At 29.7% G+C, this 21,074-nt stretch overlaps 2 protein-coding genes across 5 annotated transcripts; both read right to left on the bottom strand.

Moving 5' to 3' along the window:
• Positions 1–4,019: 4,019 nt before the first annotated feature.
• Positions 4,020–6,796, bottom strand: LOC107637239 (calcium ion-binding protein). The gene is made up of 4 exons (XM_088485532.1): positions 6,663–6,796; positions 5,972–6,086; positions 5,603–5,663; positions 4,020–4,743 (listed from the first exon to the last, which is right to left on the bottom strand). Exons 1-4 carry the CDS (start codon positions 6,691–6,693, stop codon positions 4,276–4,278), a joined length of 675 nt encoding a protein of 224 aa, XP_088341658.1. The 5' UTR covers positions 6,694–6,796; the 3' UTR covers positions 4,020–4,275.
• Positions 6,797–8,770: 1,974 nt separating this feature from the next.
• On the bottom strand, positions 8,771–15,525 carry LOC107637238 (protein PIN-LIKES 3). Of its 4 annotated transcripts, none has more exons than XM_088484121.1 (11): positions 15,389–15,525; positions 14,832–15,008; positions 14,191–14,270; positions 13,974–14,098; positions 11,948–12,075; positions 11,623–11,838; positions 11,452–11,544; positions 10,408–10,508; positions 10,190–10,242; positions 9,900–10,085; positions 8,771–9,047 (listed from the first exon to the last, which is right to left on the bottom strand). In XM_088484121.1, the coding sequence occupies exons 2-11, from the start codon at positions 14,964–14,966 to the stop codon at positions 8,923–8,925; spliced, it is 1,242 nt and encodes a 413-aa protein (XP_088340247.1). In that variant the 5' UTR covers positions 14,967–15,008; positions 15,389–15,525; the 3' UTR covers positions 8,771–8,922. The 4 variants fall into 4 exon arrangements, with proteins under 4 accessions (XP_088340247.1, XP_088340249.1, XP_088340248.1 ...); XM_088484123.1 differs by having other exon boundaries at positions 8,813–9,047; positions 11,948–12,072; XM_088484122.1 differs by having other exon boundaries at positions 8,813–9,047; positions 14,832–14,978; positions 15,389–15,489.
• Between the last annotated feature and the right edge of the window lie 5,549 nt (positions 15,526–21,074).

Raw genomic sequence — 21,074 nt, 5'->3', positions numbered from 1 at the left:
TTGTGCTGCATGTTCTCAAGGAAAGTTAATTTTAAGGCCATCACCAGTAAAGATTGGATTTGAGTCTCCTGAATTCCTGGAAAGGATTCAAGGTGATATATGTGGACCTATTCATCCACCATGTAGATCTTTTAGATATTTTATGGTCTTAATAGACGCATCTTCGAGATGGTCACATGTGTGCTTATTATCTTCTCGCAACCTGGCGTTTGCGAGATTATTGGCTCAAATTATTCGATTAAAAGCACAATTTTCAGAAAATCCAATCAAAGCAATTCGTCTTGATAATGCTGGTGAATTTACTTCCCAAGCTTTTGATGCTTATTGTATGGCTAATGGAATAAGTGTTGAACATCCAGTAGCTTATGTTCACACGCAAAATGGGTTAGCAGAATCACTTATTAAGCGCCTCCAATTAATTGCTAGACCCTTGCTTATGAGAACAAATCTCCCAACCTCGGTTTGGGGGCATGCTATTTTACATGCCGCAGCACTTATTCGTTTGAGGCCAACGAGTTATCATCAATTCTCTCCTATGCAATTAGCTTTTGGCCAGCAGCCAAATGTTTCCCATTTAAGAATATTTGGGTGTGCGATATATGTTCCTATTGCACCACCTAATCGCACCAAAATGGGACCCCAAAGAAAATTAGGAATATATGTTGGATATGATTCTCCCTCTATAGTGAGGTATCTTGAGATACAAACTGGTGATGTGTTTAAAGCCCGATTTGCGGATTGTCATTTTGATGAATCAAAATTTCCAACATTAGGGAGAGAGAATAAGCTTCCTGAAAAGGAACTTAATTGGAATGCATCATCGTTGATGCATTTAGATCCTCGATCAGGGCAATGTGAACTGGAAGTTCAAAAGATTATACATTTGCAAAGAATAGCAAATGAATTGCCTGATGCATTTTCCGATACAAAGAGGATAACCAAATCTTACATACCAGCGGAAAATGCCTCAATTCGAATTGACGTCCCAATAGGACAAGTAGCCACTGAAGCAAATTCACGCCAGAAGCGTGGCAGGGCGGAAAATGCCCCAATTCGAATTGATGTCCCAGTAGGACAAATAGCCACGGAAGCAAATACACGCCAGAAGCGTGGCAGGCTTGTCGGTTCCAAAGATAAAAATCCTCGAAAGAGAAAAGAGGTAAATAATATTCCTGTTGAAAAAGACATAGTAAAGACACCGGCAGTTGTCCAAAATTCCGATATAACGCCAGAAGACGTTCAGGTACCTGAAAATTGTGAAAATGACGAGATCTCGATAAATTATGTCTTTACATGAGAGAAATGGGACCGAAATAAGACAATTGTCAATGAAATATTTGCATATAATGTGGCATTAGATATCATGCATGAAAAAAAGGATCTTGAGCCAAGATCAGTCGAAGAATGTCGACAAAGGAATGATTGGCCAAAATGGAAAGAAGCCATGAAGGCTGAATTAGACTCACTTACAAAACGTGAAGTCTTTGGACCTGTAGTCCGTACACCTGGAGATGTAAAACCTGTTGGATATAAGTGGGTATTTGTGAGAAAACGAAATGAGAAAAATGAAGTTGTGCGCTACAAAGCTCGACTTGTGGCACAAGGTTTTTCACAAAGGCCCGGTATAGATTATGAAGAAACGTATTCCCCTGTAGTGGATGCGATAACATTGCGCTATTTGGTCAGTTTATCTGCATATCATAAATTGCATATGCATTTAATGGATGTGGTAACAGCCTATTTGTACGGCTCATTAGATCAGGATGTCTATATGAAAGTCCCTGAAGGGCTAAAGATATCCAAACCATCCAATGAATATTCGCAAGGGTTATACTCAGTCAAATTGCAAAGATCTTTATATGGTCTAAAGCAATCTGGACGAATGTGGTATAATCGTCTTACTGAGTATCTGGCCAAAAACGGATTCAAGAATGATGATATCTGTCCATGTATTTTTATAAAGAAATCTGCATCTGGATTCGTTATAATTGCTTAGTACGTTGATGATTTAAATATCATTGGGACTCCTGAAGAGATTCCAACAATTATAAAAATTCTAAAAGAAGAGTTTGAGATGAAAGATCTTGGAAAGACTAAATTTTGTCTCGGCCTGCAGATCGAGCATATAAAAAGTGGGATCTTTATTCATCAAACAACATACACAGAAAAGATCTTGAAAAGATTTTATATGGATAAGTCACATCCATTAAGTACCCCAATGATCGTAAGATCTTTGGATGTGAAAAAGGATCAATTCCGTCCTAAAGAAGAAAATGAAGATATCCTTGGTCCTGAAGTACCATATCTTAGTGCCATTGGAGCGCTAATGTATCTTGCTAATAATACGCGACCCGATATATCATTTGCTGTGAATTTACTAGCAAGATATAGTTCCTCTCCAACCAGAAGACATTGGAGTGGAATCAAACAAATCTTTCGATATCTTCATGGGACGGTTGATATGGGATTGCTTTATCCCTATGGATCCAAGTCACAACTAGTTGGCTATGCAGATGCCGGATACCTGTCTGATCCACATAAAGGGAGGTCTCAAACAGGATACCTATTCACATATGGTGGTACAGCTATATCATGGAGGTCCACAAAACAGACAATAGCAGCAACCTCCTCTAATCATGCTGAAATACTGGCGATTCATGAAGCTAGTCGCGAGTGTTTTTGGCTGAGGAGTCTAATTCAATATATTCTGTCATCATGTGGACTGATTGATCATAAGATAGCTCCAACTGTCCTGTTTGAAGATAATACAGCATGCATTGCTCAACTTAAGGGTGGATACATCAAAGGTGATAGAACAAAGCATATTTCTCCTAAATTCTTCTTCACTCATGACCTTCAAAATCAAGGGACAATTGATGTCCAACAGATCCGTTCAAGTGACAATCTGGCAGATTTATTCACGAAGTCACTCCCAAAATCCTCCTTTGAAAGATTGGTACATGATATTGGGATGCGCCGATTTCGAGACATCAACTGATGTCGACAAGAGGGGGAGACTGTACTCTTTTTCCCTTGGTCAGGTTTTTTCCATTGGCTTTTTCTTGACAAGGTTTTTAATGAGGCAGTCCCTATCACTAAAGAATATTGTACTCTTTTTCCTTCACTAAGGTTTTTTTCCCACTGGGTTTTTCTTTAGTAAGGTTTTAACTTTTAACGAGGCAATAATCCTAAATGGTCATCCAAGGGGAAGTGTTGTGATAGGAATGGGACGTGGATGCCCATTTCCTATATAAAGTTTACATTCTCAAAAGAGAATGAAATAAATGAAGGTTGACAATCTTCCTTCCATAAGCCTATAAATAGGAGGTGAACCTCCGTGAATGTAACACAACAAAAATACCATTCTCCCTTTCTTTTCATACACAAGCAAGTAATAATAAAATTACTTCTCTCTTTTATGCTGCAATCAAATACTCTTCTCTTTATATTTCTACTACAATTCTTTCTCTTTTTTTATTTTATAAGTATTTTAAATTCTATTTTCTATTACTCTTTACATATAATATTAATAGCAATATTAATCATCTTTATTATATTGAGATTGTAAAATGCGATTCTCTCTCTTTTTATTTTTAATACTTCTTTCTATCTTTGTATATATATATATACATTACAACATATAATATTATTATATATATAAAAATTATTATTGAGCTAATTATTTTAATATTAGAGTCTTCTATTTATACATCTCTATTATATATATATCTTTAATTTTATTTCACAACAAAAGAATAATTTTTTAAATAAGTGAATGGATTTATTTATTTATTGGTTTTTTTATTACATATATCATTTTAAAAGCCGATAATTTTATTTAGGATAGTGGTGCTTGGAATGTATCACCTGAACATGGTGATTAAAGATGCTTTATCCCACACTCAAATTCTAAAATTGGAGGCACTGATTTTTCACTGGGTAAATAATTTGCGTTTTTGAATTTTTTAAATTAAAATATTAAAATCAGATAGTCTAATTTTAAATTTATCTCTTTCCAATAATAAAAATATAGTTTATTTAATATCAATTTTAAAAAATTTAATTTCATATAAATGAAAAACAGCTATATTTTCAATAACGTATTACACACATATTTGATTCATTTACCTAAGCATATGCACTTAATTACATAAAAGATATTTTTACTTGATTAAAATAATCACAACCCTCTTCCATTTGTAACACGAAACTATACCTCATCCTTTCATAACATGAAATCATAACACCAAGAACACATTCAAATGTTAAAATAACTCAGTGATGCACAATTCCACACTCTTCACAATAATAGCCAGTTGCATGTTTATTATTATTATTATTATTATTATTATTATGAGATTTATCATCAGCAGGTGGTTTAGTTGAGATTTGTGTACTAGTTGGAGATGGACGATGATGTTCCTCTTGAGGTTGTTCTTCCTTTGTTGGTAGTGGTGGTATTGTCTTTTTCATGAACAACATTCTAGCGATCTTGACAGCAATGAGTGCGACAACGGTGAATGATGGAACAAAAACAACATCAGGCACTGATTTCATGAGTTTTAGTTGTGGCAATGTTTGTCCTGTTCTCTTCACAACCATGGCTGCTGGTGGTGCTACTATTGCTGTTATTATCATTGACTCATCTACTTTGTTTATGTTTACATTCTTTTTCATGAATGAACTCAATACTTCCTTCCTTTCTTTTTCGTTTGCTTTTGCATTCCAACTCTCGAACAAATCCTGGAAAAAAAAAGTTCCATAATTTCTATTATTTATTAATGAATTTAATTTTAATGCACTGACATCATAAAACGTTTTATAATTACAATTTTTTTTATAAAGTTTAATTATTCTGTTATTTTCTATAGTTTTGCAAAATTTTTAATTAGGCCTTTATACTTTTTTTTTTTTAATTGTGTATTTGTACTAAATTTTTTTTTAATTAAGTCCCTTTTGATAGTAATTGACTGGGCCCAACTAAAAAAAAATTGGTACAGAGACCCAAATAAAAAAAAATATAGGGATCTAATTAAAAAAATTGGTGCAAGGAGCTCAATTAAAAAGAAAAAAAGTATAGGGATCTAATTAAAAATTTTGCGAAACTATATAGACCAACAAAATAATTAAAATTTTTTTATAATTATTTACATTGTCAATATAAAAAGTAGTTATTTTTACTAATATTACGTTGTATAATTGAGTGCGCATATAAAACGATTGAGTTTATTAAAATTAAATTCTAAAAGTAATTTCTTTTTAAGTCGGTGAAAGCTAAGTGAAAGTTAAGGAAGGTTTCATTCAAGAAATTCAAAATAAAAGGATCATCCCTTTTCTTGGTACGCAACATTAATATTACAAATTTAATACTAATTAACGGGTCACTGTACTTTTTCATTTTACTAAATTGGACTCTTCATTTTAAATTATTTTATTCAACGAAACTAGTTGTATTCTAAAATTAATTATTATTATAAAATATATATTAAAAATAAATTAAATTAATATATATTTATATACAAATATATAGTAATTAATTTTAATATATACGGGCAGTTTTTTTTTTTTTCTCTAATACAAATGGCCTAAGATCAGAACTAACCTTTACAAGGTCCTGGGGAGGAACATCATAGTGTTTACCGGGTAAGGCCGCGTTGATAGTGCTGAAAAAATAAAATAAAATGTTTAGAATAATAATATAAAAAAGCGTACAAATTTAATTAATTAGTATATGATATACGAGTTTACAAAATTAAACTAACCAAATATATAGGTAATATGTAAAAAAAAAAAAAGGAAAACTTTTCTGGGGTTAAAAAACTTTTGGCAAAAACAACACAAGCAATGGAAAGAAATTAATGTGTATTATTATTTCAAAACTATAGTACATGCATTATAATTTTAGGATTAAGCTTCATTATTAGAATTACATATGCATGGTATATATTATATATGCTTAATTATATATTACCGGAAGATATCAAGAATTGCAAGGTGGAATCCAGGGAAGTCCTTGATATCTCTCTCAACAATTTGGTCATAGAATCTATCTGTTATCAAACTCAATATCTGGCTTGTTGACAACTCTGAAAAGCACTAATATTTATTATTATTTAGTGTATAATATAATACAAAAAACCATTATTTATGATATATATATGTTGCATGCTTTGCAAATTGATTAGTATTTTCATAATTTAATATGGTTTAATTATTATGTTAGTTTTTATAATTTCATCAAATTTTTAATTAGATTCTTATATTTTTTTATTTTAATTTAGCCTCTACACTACTTTTAATTTTATTATTAGATTTTTCTAGTATAAAAAATATTAGAGTTAATTGAATATTTTTTTTCACAAATTAAAGATATCTATAATTAGATCTTTAATCATATATTTTTTAAAAAAATATTCTGTACCATAAAAAATATTTAATTATAATATTAAAAACAGTATCCAATTAAAAAAAATATAGAACTTAATTACAAATTTAGTAAAACTATAAAAATTTACAGAATAATTAAACCATTTAATATCTATCACTGATTTAGATTATATAATTGTATGTATAAAGTTTTCAAGGTGTCATGTATTATTATACAAAACAAATTAAAGAAAGTAAAACAAATGAAAGGAAATTAAAAGAGATAGATGAATGACCTTTAAATCTCATTCCTCCTAAGAAACTCATGTTGTTCCTTATGATGATGATGATGTTGTATTTTGGGAATTCCTAGATCAAATTAAAAGGGCAATCAAGTATGCAATATTTTTGATAAATTCAAACATAGAAGAGATCAAGGTTTGTGGGGAAAATAAAGAAGTGGGAGATTGAATCTTCACTTTTGGAGTTGAAGCTAAGGAAGGAATGATTCTTGGCATGGAATAGCTTGTGAAGCAACATACCTTGTTCTTTACTGTTGTGTATATGTTAATCTATCTGCTTATACTTTGGAGAACTAATCAATTAAAATAAATTGAAAATATATATGAAATATTAATTATATCTTGAATAAATATAAAAATAAATTATTCTCAATAGTCAATTCATTATTTTTCATAAATAGATTTATAAATTCTGAAGAAAAATTTAGTTTTTCATTGGACAAAAAAGTAAAAATAGAAAATGACTCCTAAACGCTAAAAATTAGTCATTATATATTTTTTTAAATGAATATATATTTTTTCAAACAATTTTTAACAAAATAATTAACAACTTAAATAATAAAAGTATCATAATATAATAATTAAATGTATAATAAAAAAATTTAAAACATTATGTGTTAAACTATCTAATTTATGCTATCAGAGCCAGGTTTTGATCCTGGGACCTGTGGGTTATGGACCCACCACGTTTTCACTACGCCACTTTGATAACAAAGATGTTGTGACAAATTTTATATATATAATAATAAATAGAAGTTTTTAACTAAAAATCTTGTTGACTTTTCTTTGAAAAAAATCGAAAATATTTTTCTGAAAATAAAATTATAATTAAGTATAATAATTCACAAATAATTTATTATTTAATTTTTAAAAATTTAAAATCTTACAATATACACGTAAAGAATTAACCACTAAATTAGCTACGATATATTGTATATCAACATACGTGTTATTTAATTTATTTTTAATATGTATTTTATATTTAAAGTTATATTCTATATGGGGGCTAATTTAACAATTATTTTTGTGTGTATATATAGCATAATTGTGTAAAAAAATTTATAAACATCAAATACGTATTTTTATATAATAACTAATTAGTAGCTATTTTTTTTACATATACATGTTTGATAAGAAAAATAGCCTAAAATGTTCGCTGCGGCTGCATATGCTACTTATATGGGCTTATCTTGGAGAGGAAAGTACCTATATATTGGGAAAAAGTTGCATGGTTTCCCTCTTATATATACACACTTTTGAAGCTTCAAAGGTGCTAGTCCTACTACTTATATTAAACTCTTTTTTGCTTAATAGTGTAATTTCATTCTTTTTAATATGTGTTTGTATGTAAATAACTAAATATAACGTGCTGGTTAATTAATTATAACAAATTAACAATTATATTGTCTTAGGGGGCAAGGACGTCCATATAATATTATATATATATATATATATTTCATAATCTATGTGATAATATTATTCAAAAGAAGGGTTCATATCTTGGTGTTGTTTTGTATATATTGTAAATTGTAATATTGTTTATGTTCAGTGAAAGTAGAAGACTAATTTGGAGTTGCTTAAATAAAATTGATGGCTAACTGATAATTAAAAATAATAAATTCGGATGACTCTTTAGTATTTTTTTTGTAATATTGGTTATGTTTAGTGTAAAAATAGAAGACTAAGGAGAAGTTAGTTTGAGTGGTAAATAATTTTGAGATTTTATAAATGTAGTAATTTTTGTTAGGAGATTCATCCATTATAGTTTTTTCTTTTTTTGTTTCCTACAGTATCCCCAAACACGACAGGTTAAGGGTTAATTCGTCGCAGATCTGAACTCTATTTAAGGGTCTGCCGCTGACCAATAGACTGCTGCATGCATAAGGCGGGATTCGAACCGCCGACACCTCCATTATAGTTAGTTGTCGGATTTGGACCATATTCGAGTCAATTCAGACAAAATTCTAGATACCAAATAAACAATTAAAAAAGTATAAAAGCCGAACCATTTTTTTACATTCAAAATTTAGATGTTTATTATTGTTAGAATCAAATTGTTAAAATTACATATATAGCTCTTTTTGATGGTTATACAGATAGACTTTTGAGCAAACTATTTTTTTTTATTTCATCCAATAATATAACATGATTTCTAATATGGAATGTTACATAAAAAAGTGATATACTCTTCTAATAATTATGTTTTTAATTTCTAGTGTAAAGAAAAATGTTGAATAGAAAAATAAAATAGAATTTAGAGTACAAGCCACATAAAAAATGTGGACCAAAGAGTAAGGAAAACTGTGGCACAAGCATAAGTTGCTAGCATTATTACTGAGCATTCACCCTCACCAGCTCCAAATAATTGAGTAACTGTGCCTGCCACACATAAAAACATACATAGTATCTGTCAAACCAAGAAACAAAAATTCTTGATAACTTAGATTTACTAGAAACCTGTGAAAATAACTGTTATGTTAATAATATGAAAAGATCAAACCATAATGTAAAAGCAACTGGAAATTGATGATTCTTTTCATTGTTAAAATCGTTTAAAAAATGATATTTGTATCCGTTTTTGTAAATGTCTCGTATATTTTTCTTTTATAGTATAAAAGACAAATTTTTTATCTTCTTTTATTTTTTATTAGTCACTTTTGATACTGAAAATAAAAGGTTCAATTATTCTGTTGGTCTCTATAGTTTTATTAAATTTTCAATTAAATTTTTATACTTTTTTTCTTTTTAATTAGGTCTTTATATTGCTTTTAATTTTGTAATTAGATCATTTTTCATATAAAAAACGTTAAAATTAACAGAATATTTCTCCCAAAATATATGCGGTCAACGATTTAGATATGTTTTTAATTATGAATACCTTCAATTTACGAAATTAACTCTAATATTTTTTATACTAGGAATGACTTAATTATAAAATTAAAAACAGTATAAGAACCCAATTGAAAGAAGAAAAAAAAATATAGGAACCTAATTGAAAATTTAGTAAAACTAATTAAACTAAAATAAAAGGTGTACAGAGAATATATACATAAAAATGCTGCATATAATTAATATTGCTTATTTAGGATATCCATATATATATATAACAAATGTTACTTGTATGATAAGAAATCATGAGTGTTTCATATGTGAACTTAGAAGTGTGTGTATTCTTGGAAAATCAAAATCTATGATACATTTTAAGAAGATTAAAAGTTCTTAAGAACTTACTTATGGCTACAGCAGGTGGAACAGCATACTGAAGAAGCAAAACAAACTGATACAACGGATCCGGGTTGATCAATCCGAATCGGGTCGCGCCTTTGATGATGCCTATGCCTATTGCTGGAACTGCAATACACTTCACTACAACAATTCCAACAATGATTTTAAGGTTCATGCTTTGTCCTTTTAAGCCTGAAAGAAGAAACCAAGATCATTTAGTTTATGTCATTTTATTCATTTTTCAAAAAGTTTTGGTTAGTAAATTCATGTTATTATTGCTTAATTAGTAATGATACCCTTTAGAAGATTTGCACCAAGTACCAAAGTCAATGATGGAATGAGTGCATCCCTGAAAAATCATCCATCATCATTTTAACTTAGATTAGAACTTCAATTCAATAGGTTTTAACTTCAAACAATTATTGTTATTTACATTAAAATCATATCTAGTACCTTTGTTTGTTTATTTATTTATGAATTCATTCGTTTATTTTGTGGGGCTTAGAAATCTTACCCCAGCATTGTTACAGAGTCTTGAACCACCCGGAGAGCCGCGCCGTCGCCGACTAATACTTTTCGAAATTGAGGGACTACACCGATTACCAAACCAACCATCTGCATTTTCAGGTTGAAGAAAAACAGAGAAAACATGATTCTATGACATTATGTTAATAACAATGAGAATGAAGTTTTAAGGAATGACATTGTTATAATTTTTATCTTAAAATTCAACATTACGACATTCTACGTAGGGTGAACGCGGATCAGATTGGATCGGATATGGCCAAAACTTCGATCCGATCCGCACTAAAATAATCGGATTGGATCGGATCCAATATCTGCAGTTTTTAAGCTTGGATCCGATCCACACATTTGCGGATAGGATCGGATCGAATATCAGATATATCCGCAAAATACAAAAATATTTTAAAAAATTTATTTTTATTAAAAAAATATCAATAAAATTTATTTTTTCTATGTTTTTAAATATGTTTACTTTTAAAATAATATTAAACATACTTTTTTTAAATAATAAATTAAAATAATACAACATATATAATAATTATTGGTTAAAATAAATCATAAAAAGAATATTTACTTATTTATTTCTTTATTTTTGTGGATATGCGGATACCTACACTAAATCCGCAATCCGATCCAAATAGTGTGCGGATCTGATCCGATCCGATCCGATAGCCTTGCGGATCGGATTTAGATAAATACCGCGGATATGCGGATCGGATTTAGATAAATATCGCGGATATGCGGATCGAATTCGATCCATGAACACCCCTAAATTTCTATGATATATTCAACCTGATTAATCGAAAACTGATTATCAGATTGGTCTAATTCAGGATAAAAATTAGTTGTTAGTAAACTAGTCTTAATTAATTTAAAATAATAACATACAAAAAATGTTTTTCTAAAAAATATAAATTTCATACATAAAAATCTTAGTTTATTATATATTCAGTTGAATCTCTAACTCTGCTGATTCGAAGATCGATTTCGTTTTTAAAACCTTGGTATATTATATAGATAATTGTTGGCGTACCGATCCAATTGTTGAAGGTGATAATAGTGTCTTCACATCGATCTTTTTGGCCAATATTTGCATTTGTTTCATAACATTTCCCATTCTTGTTACCTGTGTTTAAAAGTTTAGAATTGTTTAAGTAAGATCATAGATACTACTAATACATAACTCAAATTTAATTAAGCAAACCTTTGCTTCTCTAATAGGCATTGCATGTTCCATTATTTCAAATTGATCAGTAGTCTCTGATTTGCTCTCAACATTAACCAATTGTTCATTAGAACATCTTGAAATGTTTTCTAGTTCATTTTCTTCGGAATCATCTACTTGCGCCACGGTGGAGTTCTTATTCGAATATATGCGGATAATGTTGTATACGTAAGACCACAAGTAAATATTACCTACCTAAAAAAAAAACAAAGGGAGAAGTTTAATGTCTTTAGAAATTTTGTGATCATAATAATCATGAGAATTTCCAAATGATTTTTGAAGTTTGGTATCATAATCATCATACTGCTTGTGACAAAGAAGCATATCCTAGTCCATTTCTGTAGCAAACATCCTTATTTGCTCCAAAATAGTTTCCATTTTCTTTGCACACTGCTGGAACTATAATAAGCAACAAATTTCCCATATTTCCTGCTGATATTAACATTAAATGGTCATAAACGTGATTATTGAGAAAAGTATAGGGTACCAATATACTATATGATAATTTATTATTAATAATAATTAATTATTATATTTTAATTACAATTATCATTGATATGTATAAGGAGACACATCAAGATACTTTCATTAGATATAGTTATAAAAAAAAGACACTTTTATAAGATACATCCATAAAGACACTTTTATTAAACACATTTATAAACAAGAGTTATCAGAAGTTGGTAGAATCTTTGTTGGTTACTTTTATTTGCATAATTTTTTTATAGAATTTAATTTTTATACGCTAATTGTAGAAATAGTTTTATACGTATATCTAATTGTATATTATTCCAATATAAAAAATAATTAATATTTAAATTTACTACTTTAAAAAATTATCTAAAATACAATAATTTTTTTATATTTCTATTAAAATTAAACTCTTTTTTATATCTATAAAAATATGTATGATAAGATACTATGAAATATGAATAATACTACTGAGATGTGTTGTGTCCAATGAGAAAAGCCTATTACATCTGAGTTAATTAAAAGGAAAATAAAAATTTAAAGATAGTCACAATTCTTTGAAGGAATATGATCTTTGAAGAGGTAAAACTTATGAAGTGCCGGATACTTTTTTTTATTTGCTGTTTTTATATGTCCGACATATTTTAAATACGACATGCGTGTTTTTTTTGTGTTCAATCATATTTTAATAAAAAATAAATTTTTTCGAATACGTTTAGACACATTTAAATACTATCATGTGTCAGTATTCAACTTTATTCTTAATATGTATTTTTAAAATGAATTTATAAATAATATATAATTAATTATTAAAATAAAAAATATTTTAAATAATTAAAAAATATTAAAATAATAAAAAATTTAATTTATATTTTAATATAAATAAAATATCAAAACATCATTACAATTTATCTAAAAAATATTTTATATTATATATATATATATATAGTGTTCTTTTGTCTTATAAAAACTTCAAATTCATATATCTGCATGCATACCAGTATCGTGTCATATCTTGTATTCTTATCAATGTCAGTGCATCATAGGGTAAACCCTTAAACATGAGTTGTAAAAGTGGTGGATCTCATAAAAAATTAATAAATGAAAGTATATAACTTAAAAGAGGACTACCACTTTGAATAAGTAGGTTTGAAAGTTGCTTTTGAAATACAATTATACAGATAATGAATACATATCTACCTAATAGCTATCTAGTGAGACAGGTATATAACCAACAAAATATTTTTGTCTTCTCAAAAAACATAAATTCAGAAATAAAAAAAAATAACACTTTTATCTTCTCTATTTATAAAATATATATTTTTTATAATCTTAAAATAACTTATTTTTAGTCTTTTATTTTTACTAAAATATCCTTTAATAATCATTATAATATATAAAAATTAAAATTTAATTATTCAATTGGTCTTTATAGTTTTTATCAAATTTATAATTAAATTTTTATATTATTTTTAATTTTATAATTAAATTCTTTTTAGTATAAAAAATATTAAAATTAACTAAATATTTCTTTACAAATTGAATGTATTCATAATTAAAAATCTAACTAAATTTTTGACCGCATGTATTTTGAGAAAAATATTTTGTTAATCTTAACGTTTTTGACATGAAAATGACGTAATTACAAAATAAAAAACAGTGTAAAGACCCAATTGAAAAGAAAAAAAAAGTATAAGAAATTAATTGAAAATTTAGTAAAACTAAAATGAGCAACAAAATAATTAAACTATAAATTATTAATAATTGTTTGGTTAATTTAAATAATAATAATAATAAGATATAGTAATAATTTTGTATTGAGAGAAGAGTTTCTAAACACAGTACCTAAATGAACTTACCTGCAGAGCAGCACCCTAACACAACTCCTTGAAGATGATGAGGAACTCTGCTTATTTTGTTAAGTAACCATCCAAGTGCTGATCCAATAATATATGTAATGACAATGTTTAGTGGCATGAACCACCTACACAACAATGATTCAACAAGCTTATGAAGTAATTAATTAATTAATGGAGAAAAATGTCAATTAAAAAAATAGAAAAGAAACAAGCTTACAACATAATCATGCTCCTTAGAGTTATAGTTTTTGCTAAGCTACTTGAAACAAGAGCTGGAGTGAAGACATAAAATACCAACTATACAAAGAGGAAAAAAGGAGTTAAAATAAATAAATAAATATATATATATATATATATTAAGATTAGTACATGTTACTTCTACCCAAAAGGAAAAGAAAGAAAAGAAAGATTAACATATGTTACTAAGTTCTAAAGGAAGGATGAAAATAAATAATGGTCAAATATAATTATTATTTCTCTTGCTAATTATAGAGCTTATCAAGTTAAAAAATATAATAACTAGCTAATAGTGAAAGTGATGAGTAAATCTTCGTCACTAAAACATAAAAAATTATATAATTCTTTAATTCAGTCATCAACTTCTAATCATGTCACACTACATTACACGCAAGAGTGGAACTAGATAAAATATTAGAAGGGGCCAAAAATATTTACACAATAAAATAAGATTAAAACAAAATTTTAAGGAGAATTAAACTGAAATTTACATATAATTTACATATAAAAAATTAAAATTAGGGGGGCGATTGCCCCCCTTTCTTTATATGTAGCTCCGTCCCTGATTACACGGTTAACAATAATGGAAAATAAAATAAAATAAAATGAATTGAAACTTACAGAATTTAAGTGCTTCATAGCAATATCATTGAGTATGTCAATTCTATCAAGTGCAAGGAATATTCCAACAGAGGTGAGCAACAATAGCTTCAGAACTGACATTAATGCAACAATGAAAAGCTTCAAGAAGTCCATTGATTCTTCTTTCTTCAGTGGAAATTAAAATACCTTTAATTTCTTTTTAGGTGCACCAACAATTAAAATCAAAGTGTTAAGATCATGATAATATATGTGCAGCAAAACAGCATCAATTAAATATCAAATTATTTATTTTCTTTCTTAAATGAGTTTTTTAATTAAATCATGAAAAATCAATTAGCAGCACTTTTTTTTATTATTTTATCATTTCTAAGTAGTAGTGATCACAAACATGATTGCATAAATATATATATGTAACATCTACAAAAGTTAAGATTGAGAGAAAATATATATAGGAAATATATTATAATCAATTTCAGATATATAGATTAAGAAGGAACTATAGTTAAATATGGTTAATAAATTAAAGTTCCATGCATGTTTTGTAAGAAAGAAAAAAGAGAATACAATACATTTACCTAAAAGATATGGTAATGAACGAACTTGCAGAAGAAGAATATGATTAATTAGCAGCACTATACTTTTTTCTTGATGATCATCGTTACCAGAGAAAGTTTTCTAAAGTGTTTAGTGCTAACATAGGTGAGTGAGCAAGTAGCATATATAAATTAGAAAAAAAATATATTTTAAATATATATTCCAAAATAATGTATGCTTTCTATTATTAAATGTGATGTATATAATCATTTATATAGAATGAATCTCACATTTTATTAACTAACCAAAAACGGTTGCGAAATAAAATAAGTGAAAATGTATTATTAAATTTCATAAAAATTATTTATTGTTGAGAGAGTTTGTATTAAAGTCGTAATTACATAATAAATGTGAAACTGTTGTGATATGGATGACCACGTAGACTCACCTTCTCAATATTGAAGGAATCATTCTCAAGAGAGAATGGATTTAATGAGGTTTGAAAAAGCTAGTTCTGTATGCCTATAAAAGGATGTACGAGCAAAAGGAATAAACAACAATAACAACAGAACAAAAATATTATTCTTCCTTCCTTTTCATACAAATAAATCAATCCTCTTTTATGCAATCAAATACCCTTCTCCTTATATTACTATTACAATTCTTTCTCTTCTTTTATTTTATAAGTATTTTAAATTCTATTTTCTATTACTCTTTACATATAATATTAATAGCAATATTAACTATCTTTATTATATTGAGATAGTATCAAATGCAAATCTCTCTCTCTTTATTTTTAATACTTTTTCTTATCTTTGTATATATATACACAATACAACATATAATATTATTATATATATATAATAATTATTGAGCTAATTATATTAATAATAGAGTCTTCTATTTATACATCTTTATTATATATATATATATATCTTCTATTTCACAACACGTTATCAGCACGAGACTCTGATCAAATTTTTAGGAAGACTCAGGTAACAAATTTTCATTATGTCGAAGCTCTCTCATCTTGAATTCAATGCTCTTGATATATCTGGAAACAATTATTTATCATGGATATTAGATGCTGAAATCCATCTTGATTCAATGGATCTTGGAGATACCATTAAGGCTGAAAATAATGCATCCCAGAAGGATAAAGCTAAAGCCATGATTTTTCTCCGTCGTCACCTTGACGAGGGATTGAAAAATGAATATCTCACATTAAAAGATCCTGCAGATCTTTGGAAAGACCTTGAAGAAAGGTATAATTATCAGAAAACGGTGATACTTCCTCAGGCCCGATATGAATGGACGCATTTGCGTTTACAAGATTTTAAATCTATAAATGAATATAATTCTGCAATGTTTCGGATCACCTCACGAATGAAATTGTGTGGGGAAAAAATAACTGATCATGATATGTTGGAGAAAACTTTCTCAACCTTCCATGCCTCGAATGTGCTCATGCAGCAGCAGTATCGAGAGAAAGGGTTTAAAAAATATTCTGAGTTAATTTCTTGCCTACTTGTTGCTGAACGCAACAATGAGTTGTTATTAAAAAATCATGAAGCGCGCCCAGCTGGCGCCGCCCCATTTCCTGAAGTAAATGCGACAAATCATTACCCCAGAAGAAGTAAATGGCAAGCTTTTAATAACAAGAAAAATTATGGAAGGAAAAAGAATTATGTTCAAAAGAGAGGATCTCACCAGAAGTGGGACAAAGAAAGGAATATCGGGCAGAATAAATCAACCGAGGAGAAGTGTTTCCGTTGTGGTGGAAAGGGCCATTGGTCACGTACCTGTCGTACCCCAAGGCACCTAGTCGATCTTTACCAGGCATCTTTGAAAAAGAACGACAAAGGAAAGGAAACAAATTTTGTTTCAAATGATGCTGAGAACTCCACCACTCATTATGATGTATCTGATTTCTTTGAGGACCCTGAAGGAAATATTGGTCATTTGATCAATGATGGAATAGTTTAATATGTGGGATTGTGAAGTATATATGTAAATAAATAATGTAAAGAACTTATTGTTAAGTTTTATTTTCTATGTATTTAAGTTTCAAATGTGATGTACATAAATAATGAAATATTAATATTTATGAATTTCGAAATTATTAATTGTGTCAAATTTTAAAATAAAATTTCAGTATATGACATTATTTTATGTACAGTGTTTCTTAGAAAAATAATTCTGATCAAGTATTCAATTTAACTATGTATACTACTCATTTTATTATTATTTGTTTTTGAAGAATGGCAAGGATATGTAATGAAGATGTATGCCTTGCGGATAGTGCAAGTTCACACACTATTCTCAAAAGTGATATATATTTTACCCATCTTGTGCCAAAAGAGGAATATGTTAACACTATTATTGGCTCAGGCAATGTGATAGAAGGCTCCGGAAGAGCTATAATTTTGTTTCCTGGAGGAACAAAATTTATAATAAATAATGCACTATTATCTACCAAGTCTCTGAGAAACTTGTTGAGTTTCAAAGATATTCGCCGAAATGGATATCATGTTGAGACGATGAATGAGGGAAATCATGAGTATTTATGTATCACAACTCATGATTCAAATAAGAAAGTTATATTAGAAAAATTACCCTCACTTTCATCTGGGTTGTATTATACCAAGATTAGTGCAATTGAATCACATGTCACTGTAAACCAGAAGTTTACTAGCTCAAATGAGTTCATAACTTGGCACGACCGATTGGGTCATCCGGGAACAACCATGATGAGGAGAATTATTGAAAACTCTCATGGACATTCACTAAAGAACCAGAAGATTCTTAAATCTAGTGAATTTTGTTGTGCTGCATGTTCTCAAGGGAAGTTAATTTTAAGGCCATCACCAGTAAAGATTGGATTTGAGTCCCCTGAATTCCTAGAAAGGATTCAAGGTGATATATGTGGGCCTATTCATCCACCATGTGGATCTTTTAGATATTTTATGGTCCTAATAGACGCATCTTCGAGATGGTCACATGTGTGCTTATTATCTTCTCGCAACCTGGCGTTTGCGAGATTACTGGCTCAAATTATTCGACTAAAAGCACAATTTCCAGAAAATCCAATCAAAGCAATTCGTCTTGATAATGCTGGTGAATTTACTTCCCAAGCTTTTGATGCTTATTGTATGGCTTATGGAATAAGTGTTGAACATCCAGTAGCTTATGTTCACACACAAAATGGGTTAGCAGAATCACTCATTAAGCGCCTCCAATTAATTGCTAGACCCTTGCTTATGAGAACAAATCTCCCAACCTCGGTTTGGGGGCATGCAGTTTTACATGCTGCAGCACTTATTCGTTTGAGACCAACGAGTTACCATCAGTTCTCTCCTATGCAATTAGCTTTTGGCCAGCAGCCAAATGTTTCCCATTTAAGAATATTTGGGTGTGCGATATATGTTCCCATTGCGCCACCTAATCGCACCAAAATGGGACCCCAAAGAAAATTGGGGATATATGTTGGATATGACTCTCCCTCTATAGTGAGGTATCTTGAGATACAAACTGGTGATGTGTTTAAAGCCCGGTTTGCGGATTGTCATTTTGATGAATCAAAATTTCCAACATTAGGGGGAGAGAATAAGTTTCCTGAAAAGGAACTTAATTGGAATGCATCATCATTGATGCATTTAGATCCTCGATCAGGGCAATGTGAACTGGAAGTTCAAAAGATTATACATTTGCAAAGAATAGCAAATGAATTGCCTGATGCATTTTCCGATACAAAGAGGATAACCAAGTCGTATATACCAGCGGAAAATGCCCCAATTCGAATTGATGTCCCAGTAGGACAAGTAGCCACTGAAGCAAATTCACGCCAGAAGCGTGGCAGGGCGGAAAATGCCCCAATTCGAATTGATGTCCCAGTTGGACAAACTGCCACTGAAGCAAATACACGCCAGAAGCGTGGCAGGCCTGTCGGTTCCAAAGATAAAAATCCTCGAAAGAGAAAAGAGGTAAATACGATTCCTGTTGAAAAAGACATAGTAAAGACACCTGCAGTTGTCCAAAATTCTGATATAACGCCAGAAGACGTTCAGGTACCTGAAAATTGTGAAAATGACGAGATCTCGATAAATTATGTCTTTACAGGAGAGAAATTGGACCGAAATAAGACAATTGTCAATGAAATATTTGCATATAATGTGGCATTAGATATCATGCATGAAAGTAAGGATCTTGAGCCAAGATCAGTCGAAAAATGTCGACAAAGAAATGATTGGCCAAAATGGGAAGCAGCCATGAAGGCTGAATTAGACTCACTTGCAAAACGTGAAGTCTTTGGACCTGTAGTCCGTACACCAGAAGATGTAAAACCTGTTGGATACAAATGGGTATTTGTGAGAAAACGAAATGAGAAAAATGAAGTTGTGCGCTACAAAGCCCGACTTGTGGCACAAGGTTTTTCACAAAGGCCCGGTATAGATTATGAAGAAACGTATTCCCCAGTAGTGGATGCGATAACACTGCGTTATTTGGTCAGTTTATCTGCATATTATAAACTGCATATGCATTTAATGGATGTGGTAACAGCCTATTTATACGGCTCATTAGATCGTGATATCTATATGAAAGTCCCTGAAGGACTAAAGATATCTAAACCATCCAATGAATATTCGCAAGGGTTATACTCAGTCAAATTGCAAAGATCTTTATATGGTCTAAAGCAATCTGGACGAATGTGGTATAATCGTCTTACTGAGTATCTGGCCAAAAACGGATTCAAGAATGATGATATCTGCCCGTGTGTTTTCATAAAGAAATCTGCATCCGGATTCATTATAATTGCTGTGTACGTTGATGATTTAAATATCATTGGGACTCCTGAAGAGATTCCAACAAGAGTAAAGTATCGTTTTTGTCCCCAACGTTTGGGGTAAATCTTATTTATGTCCCTAACGTTTAAATCGTCCTATTTGTATCCTTAACGTTTATAAAAGTGATTCAATGTTATCCTACTATCAGTTATACTAACAAATCAGATTATATTTTTCAATTATTTTTACTTGAATGTATTCATTCTCAATTAGGTCTCACTTGGATGTGGTCGATTTTAATATTATACTCACTATTTGTGTTTAGATTCAATTATGTCCTTAGAAAAGTAAATTATGTAGATGTTATAGGAATTAGTTTTAACATTTGATGAGCTATTTTTCGGAGTAGATCATCAATTCTATCCCAAACATTTATATTCTAACTTCAAGAAGAGGTTTTTAAAACTCAAACTAAAGCGTTGATGATGTGTAATTGACGGCAGGATAACATTGAATCACTTTTACAAACGTTAAGGATACAAATAGGACGATTTAAACGTTAGGGACACAAATAGGATTTACCCCAAACGTTGGGGACAAAAACGATACTTTACTCTAAGATTCCAACAATTATAAAAACTCTAAAAGAAGAGTTTGAGATGAAAGATCTTGGAAAGACTAAGTTTTGTCTCGGCCTGCAGATCGAGCATATAAAAGGTGGGATCTTTATTCATCAAACAACATACACAGAAAGGATCTTGAAAAGATTCTATATGGATAAGTCACATCCATTAAGTACCCCAATGATCGTAAGATCTTTGGATGTGAAAAAGGATCAATTCCGTCCTAAAGAAGAAAATGAAGATATCCTTGGTCCTGAAGTACCATATCTTAGTGCCATTGGAGCGCTAATGTATTTTGCTAATAATACGCGACCTGACAT

Source organism: Arachis ipaensis, chromosome B4 (assembly GCF_059453495.1).
Source record: "Arachis ipaensis isolate K30076 ecotype BB chromosome B4, ASM5945349v1, whole genome shotgun sequence".
Classification (NCBI taxonomy): Eukaryota; Viridiplantae; Streptophyta; class Magnoliopsida; order Fabales; family Fabaceae; genus Arachis; species Arachis ipaensis.
The sequence above is the reverse complement of the archived record's forward strand: the minus strand, read 5'-3'. Positions and strand labels throughout refer to the sequence as shown.